We start from the raw sequence: 6,679 nt of genomic DNA, 5'->3' as shown, positions 1-6,679 counted from the left end.
GATGCTCCAGGTTCTTCAGCAGAAACACCTACAGTGCTGCTCTACCACTTCACGTTCTTTCCCTTTGCTAAGACTTTGGCTCACGATTGCTGAAAAGGATTACAGGAAAATCTTATTACAAATATCCGGACTTACAAAGGAAACAAAAGCAGTTGCACTCAGCAAGTCATGCCGTTTTGTTTGCACACAAATCTTGCTCTGTTTAGCAGTCGTTAACACGTGTGACACGAAAAATGCAGGCACGGTTTTCAAAGCCGTTCAGAATTTCACTTCTGCTTCCCACAGGAAGCTTTGAATACTGCAGCTTCAATTCCTTTACTGAACAGACAGTATTAGAGATTAATTTACTTTGTAAGATGGCATTTGAACAGAAAAAAAAGAAAAGAACAAAAAATTAAAATTATTAATGTCAAAATAACGCTGAGGTAAAATCCTGACTCCATGAAAAACCTTTTCAGTGATTTCAGCACTGCCCAATTTGCACTCCACTGCCTTAAAATCAGACAAGTAGAAGCTATCACTGTAAGCAGAGATAAGAAATTAAATATCTCAACTCTAGACCTGGCATCCCTGCAAAGAACAGTTATTACCCTGAAGAAAATAAGAAAAAGTTATAACAAAAACGTAACTGAAACACTCACAGAGTGATGTTACTAAATAAGAACATGCATTAGAAAAAGCCCAAAATTCACAAAAGTGTACAGAAGAAGTCAGAATGCACGGTTCTCGTGTGCATATTTTAATAAATTCATACATTGTATCATTCTCAGCAGAATAATTGCTCGTCATCTAGGAAGGAGTTTCACAACAGTCATGTGACTCATTTTTATTGCATCTGGGAAATTCCTCCGACGCAATCTCCGTGCTAGCCGAGCACACAGCCCGGGCACAAAACCCTATATAAGCAAAATGGGTCGCCCAGACCAGGCACCAGCAACCCTCCGGGACAAGAGAGGCCACTGCTCCCCAGAACCAGAGCTCAACGATCCAGAGAAAAACTCCTGCCTGATCATGAACGGCAAACTCGTGGCTGTCCTGGCTCTTTTCCTGATTTCATCAGATTTCCTGATGTCTCAAGGTAAGGAAACCCCTCCGAGACCCCCGCGGCTGTAGCGCTGTCCGGGCACCTACCGAGATGCTCGTCCCTGCAGAGGGGCAGCTTTGTGTTTGTTTCAGCAAATTAGTTTCTGGTGGGAGATTTTCAGCAACTTCTCTTCAGTCAGAAATCTACCACGTAGCCCTTGTACCGCAGAGTTACTGACATCTCGTGGGAAAAATTTTATGGATGCAACTTAGATTTGCTTTGTTTCTACGTTTCACTTGAAGCGGACGCGGCCAGAGACAGGATCTTCTGCTTCAGTGTTTGGCTGTTTCTCTCCCTTCCCACACAAAGAACGGTTGATCTCATATTTCTTACTTAATGATCATACTGCCTCAAGCAAATATTATACAGCTGGGAACGGAGAACAAACAATAGGAATACAGAAGCATGGACAAACCTCCAATTCATGATAAAATCTAGGGGTCCATCTTCTGTATGGCTGCCAGTTTGTCAATCCAGAGGTTAAAACGATGCAATTAACTGTGCAGCCTGGGCAGTACAAGCGATCACAAAGTACGTGGGTTTATTTTAAAAAGAGGTGTTAATTTAGTTTTAAATGTGCTTGAGCATCAGCTCCTCTGAAACAAATAAGCAACTGATCTTTACAGCAGGGTGCAGGCAGCAGGGTGAGGGTGCAGGCAGCTTGGCCAACTGCAGTATTTCACTGGAGAAGGTTGTTAAAACAGACCAGCCGTGCTTTGTGTCTGACACAGCGATGGCAAGCCCACCTCTCAAACGACCACCTCCCTTTTCTGCTCCCAGGTAGGACCCTGGCAAGGATGGGAACGGAGCTCCGGTGCCAGTGTGTAGCCACTCATTCGAAATTCATCCCTCCGAAATCCATCCAAGATGTGAAGCTGACACAGAGCGGCCCCCACTGCAAGAACGTCGAAGTCATGTAAGTGGCTCCGCACCAGCCTCCCTCTTCTCCGCCTCCGCTCCGCCGCGGCGCCCGCTGCAGGGGCTCTCCTGCTCCGGGACAAGGATGTCCGTCATGGTGCGGTCGGATTCGGTTATTCTTTTGAGAGAGATGGTTTTAAGCAATGCACCATGTTTTCATTTTATGTATTCCTGAACCGATCGCTGCCATGTGACAAATTAAGTATTTCTGGTGGTAGAACATGCATTTCGAGGGTTCAGTCAGTTCTTCATAATAATATAGTTTCGATCCTGCATTTATTAGGCAGGCAAAACTCCCATTAAACCAGTCTGCATCAGTACCAGAGAGAAAAATTCAGTTTCCATAAGCAGAGTTAGGGAAAGAATGAAACTAACGGGGTCTCAAATAGCATGGAGGAAGGACAAAAAAGTTGAAATCCCTACACTGCTCAAACACCTTTTCACCACTGCGGGTTTCAACCCCTGTGTAAGAAAGCTTTATTAATGTAAACAAATCCAAACCAAGTACCCATATATATGGAGAAAGATTTTTGGGAATGTGTGACTGCTTTGAGAGCAGGCACACTGACACACAACTGCTGGACAGTTTCAGTCTCCTCAGACGTGGAAGACAAAAAACAAAAAAGACCAAATCTAACCTAGAGCAGTTGGGATGAGTTTATACTAGTTTATCCAAAAATGCAATATTACGTTCTGCGACTAAAACGCATCCAGGCAGCACTTTCCTGACTTTTCTTTATTCCCTGTTTTGCAGAGCTACTCTGAAGGACGGCAGAGAGGTGTGCTTGGAGCCCACCGCTCCCTGGGTCCAGCGGATCATAAACGCAATTTTGGCCAAGTAAGTCCTGTTTCCTCTCAGTTTGGCACTGAAGTGGTAAACCTCTCAAAAAAAAGCCAATTTGTAGGATTGGTTAGTGAAACTTTCCATTTTATCTTAATGGGATTTCGAGAACAAGGAAACTTGCTGCTTACTTAGAGAATTAGTCTTGCTCTTTGCGACTCTGCTGCAGGGTCCTTGCTCAAGCCGATACTACATCACTACTAAACCTTTAAGTACCGGCAACTATCTAGAGGGAAAGGAACACAGAAGTGTTCAGCTCCCTTTGAAAAACAAGGCTTTAGAAAATTCACCTTCCCCTTACTCGAGTAGCATATGTTAATAATCCAAATTCCCCAATTCCCGAGTTTCGGGATGAGTAAATGCAGATTGCCGTGCTGCACACATCTCCTAGCTGGGCACCAGACACGCACAGCCTGGGATTTCAGTAATTGCTTTGGAAATTCAGCTTTATTCTCTCTACGCCTCAAGATGGCACAGGGAATTGCGAACGGGTCACTCGCCCTCAGCTTTGTGCAACGCTAAGCAATGACAACTGTTCCTGAACCTCCTTTTGAACTTTCCTCTGCCCTCATCTCTTAACAGGGCTCAATCCAATTCCGACTCACCGCTCTAAGAAACACCAGGACAGAAAAAAAACTGGGAACTGCTCCTCCACTGGGAGAAACATTTGGGCAAAGCATCGGCCACACGACGTACCACCTTCCACCTCCGGCATCAGTGTTACTACGTTAGTTATGGACGATCGATTTTATTTATTTATTTACGTATTTATTTAACTGCATTTATTTAAGAAAGTCTTTCGGAATGGTCAGTGCTGTCTGTGGGACACGCTGTTCACTGACACTGAACAGGAAAAGTGGTTTGCTAAAGGAAATGAAGAACCCCTGGCAGCCACTTGGGCCAAACACGACAAGTGCAATGCACTTACAGCACAGCTTATTTACACTAAGCCTTACTATTTTGCTACTACACCAGCAAACTGGTAGTTCCTCCTGCTCCCCTGGAGTGCACTAGTATGTTGTGTCAACAACAGTTTCCTGAACCGCAGTCGGCCAGTGGCCAGACTGTGAACTGTGATTTCTGACTTGAAAAATCTAGCCTACAGAATCTGTATTTATTTATTGTGATTGCCACGGTATTTATAAATGTATTTATTGAGTAGTTTCTAGACAAGAGAAAAAATTATGATTATTTAACTTCTACTGGATTCTCCATTCCTACTATTTAGTTCTTAAGAAATATTCACAATCTCATTGCTCTGTAAAAGGACTTGGTTGTTTAATTAGCCACTGAATCAGCAAATGGAGAAAACTGCATCTTATATACAGAGAACATGCTTGTGAGACTGTAATTGTTCCTAACAATGTATTATTAAATATTTTCTAAGAAAAATCTGTTTGCTATCTGTTTGTTTTACATTTTCTTTTGCTTTATTTGGAAACAGTCCACTTCACATGCACCACTTCAGCCTGACTTCTGGAGCTGAACTGACCAGTTTCAGTGCGCGGTCCCACACCTCACGCTGTTATGGTAACCTGACGTTACCAACTGCAATAACGAAATCTTAGGGTAGGGTAAAACGCTCCCTCTCCTCTCTTCAGGCTGTTCCCAGTCCTAGGGCACTGGCTGGCTGTAGGAAAAGGCTCCTTATTTAAGTATCCTGCAGACAAGAGAATTTTACCCTGAGCTGCCCGAACACTGTCAGTGTCCCGATCAGCCCAGAGGTGTAAATCTTTACTACATCAAAAGGCCACTATTTGACTACCAAAACAGGAACTTGTGACCTGTACTTGGCTACCCAAATAGCAAGCTTTGCCCTTGGGTAACAACTGCTTCCTATTCTGATCCCTGAAACAGAGAGTGCTGAGTACACGATGCCCGCCTCTCTTAAAATGCCCAGCTCCTCCTGCCCACCACGCACAGGCACTGATGCTCAGCCTCTCCGGGAGAGAAGCGCTCGTACCACAGATGAGCACCAAGGAAGGATTCCGGCAGATAAACTGGGAAGCTCCAGATTGTTACCACCTCACCTCCTGTCCCACGGGGGCTGCTGGAGAGCACAGCTCTCGTGGGTGTAATGTGTCTTCCCACAGGAGTCCCAGTGCATTTCACAAGGCATAAACCATCTGTGCTTAGTAATTCCATGAAATCATCAGCTTGAGGTGTGATGGCAGCCAAATGGAAGCCAGCGGCAGGTTGGGCGTCTTCAGCAAGGGAACTGAGAAAAAGAGAGGGCACGTGTTTAAAGCCCAGTGCTTTAAAGTATTGTACACCTGTTTATTTGAGGCACGCTCCCTTCCATTTCACTTCCACCTGTGATCTAGACAGTCTTAAAACAGCAGAAGGATTTTTGCCAGGTCACTTTGTGATCAAAAAATGAGAGAGCTTCCTTTGGCTGGCTTCTTCTTGAAGACCCTTGGACTAAGACTGACGTCTCTCCTCGACCCGGATTATTTTGGCATCAGTTGGAGGCATTCAGCCACTTGAACTCTAACCAGCGTGCCCAGTGGCCCTTCAGTTATCAGGCCATGCAGAAGCCATAGGATGAAACTGCACCCTTTGAAAACATGTAGACTATTTAGTGAGCATCTTTGTGCATGTGTGTGTGTGCTTGCACGTCTGTGTAAGGTACCAGAAAACTGACCAGGTGGTGATAGGAGTCAGGACATCTGCACCACAACGAAAGGAAGGACCCTGAGTTTTCACTGCAGTTACCTACATGTTTGAGTCTGTCTTCTCCTTTTCCCAAGCTCACGTCAGCTTCCGCTCCCCTCGGCCGCTTCATTTAGCATCTAAACGGTATTTCTACAACGCTGCCAGAAGGCCATCCCACGTTACAGCCACCGTGTGCATCCATCACCCTCCATCCACCTCTCTACTGCCCTCCTCTCAGTTAAACGTAGCAGAGGTGTTTACACGTCCTTTCTGTGCGCGGCTGCTTTCGTCGTCCCTTCCTTCCACACCACCTGCACTTCCTTCTTTCAGTCTGGAGGCCAGAGGACCGCAGCAAGCACCGACCAACCAAGCCGCAGCCTGGCATCATCTCCTCATCCTCCAGCTCCCTCTCCCGTGCCTGGCTGTAGCTCTGCTCTTGGATCGAGAGCCTTTTCAATCTCAAACTGCAGTTTGCTCCCTCGAGTTTCAATGTTCTTATAATTCCAAAAGCATATTTCTCTCTGATGTATAAATCCTGCAAACCAGAGAGGAAGTCGTCGAAAGAAATACTGGAAAGTCCCTGAAAAATACTGTTAACGCTCTCTTAGAAGAACAGAGAATGTAAACACGGGTTCGCCGGGCTCCACTTCTCTGTCTGTGCCGAGTATGGACTAACACAAACATCCTGGTTCTGCATCAGGTGGCAGATGCATTATCCATGCTTTACTTGGTTTTGTTCAGGAATTGCTTCCCATTCAGGAAATGATTGCATTTCTTATGCTGTTATCACACAACACGGGAAAATCCCAGCAAAATTACACGTGGCACTGGCTTGATATTGCAGACTTGTTCCAAGCTCTGCATTTATTCTTGTTTATAACAGGATATTGTAAGCGACTCCACAGGGAATGGATCCTTTGGAAATTACACAGCCTGCGATGCAAAGTCTGGGTCAAACAGGCATTGTGTTTCTGCGTGCAAAGGCCAAACAACCATTTTGCCACCGATAAAAATAAGCCTGAGATCTCTGTCGTTGAAAACCATTGTGAAAATTTATTTTTAATATTACCTGCAGTTAATTTTTTTTAAATACTAACTATTAGTGCCATTCAGTGCACAGATGACTTCACAAGTTCCGTGGGTTTCTAGAGAGGAAGATGCTACGTGTGGTAGAATCTGGA

General features: G+C 45.0%; 1 protein-coding gene across 1 annotated transcript; it reads left to right on the top strand.

Annotated features, from left to right (window-relative positions):
- The first annotated feature begins 1,011 nt into the window (after nucleotides 1-1,011).
- On the top strand, nucleotides 1,012-3,456 carry LOC104383124 (interleukin-8-like). Its single transcript, XM_086611736.1, has 4 exons — nucleotides 1,012-1,078; nucleotides 1,865-2,000; nucleotides 2,757-2,840; nucleotides 3,426-3,456. The coding sequence occupies exons 1-4, from the start codon at nucleotides 1,012-1,014 to the stop codon at nucleotides 3,454-3,456; spliced, it is 318 nt and encodes a 105-aa protein (XP_086467862.1).
- The last annotated feature ends 3,223 nt before the right edge of the window (nucleotides 3,457-6,679 follow it).

The sequence above is a fragment of the Tauraco erythrolophus genome, chromosome 5 (genome assembly GCF_009769465.1).
Source record: "Tauraco erythrolophus isolate bTauEry1 chromosome 5, bTauEry1.pri, whole genome shotgun sequence".
In the NCBI taxonomy this organism is placed as follows: domain Eukaryota; kingdom Metazoa; phylum Chordata; class Aves; order Musophagiformes; family Musophagidae; genus Tauraco; species Tauraco erythrolophus.
This window is presented reverse-complemented; position numbering and strand designations above follow the sequence as displayed.

Excerpts from the sequence above, each read along its gene's own strand:
- LOC104383124 (XM_086611736.1), top strand. The coding sequence starts at position 1,012 with ATGAACGGCAAACTCGTGGCTGTCCTGGCTCTTTTCCTGATTTCATCA. Across the intron at positions 2,001-2,756 it reads TGCAAGAACGTCGAAGTCAT|AGCTACTCTGAAGGACGGCA; the intron begins GTAAGTGGCTCC and ends CCTGTTTTGCAG. Across the intron at positions 2,841-3,425 it reads ATAAACGCAATTTTGGCCAA|GGCTCAATCCAATTCCGACT; the intron begins GTAAGTCCTGTT and ends ATCTCTTAACAG.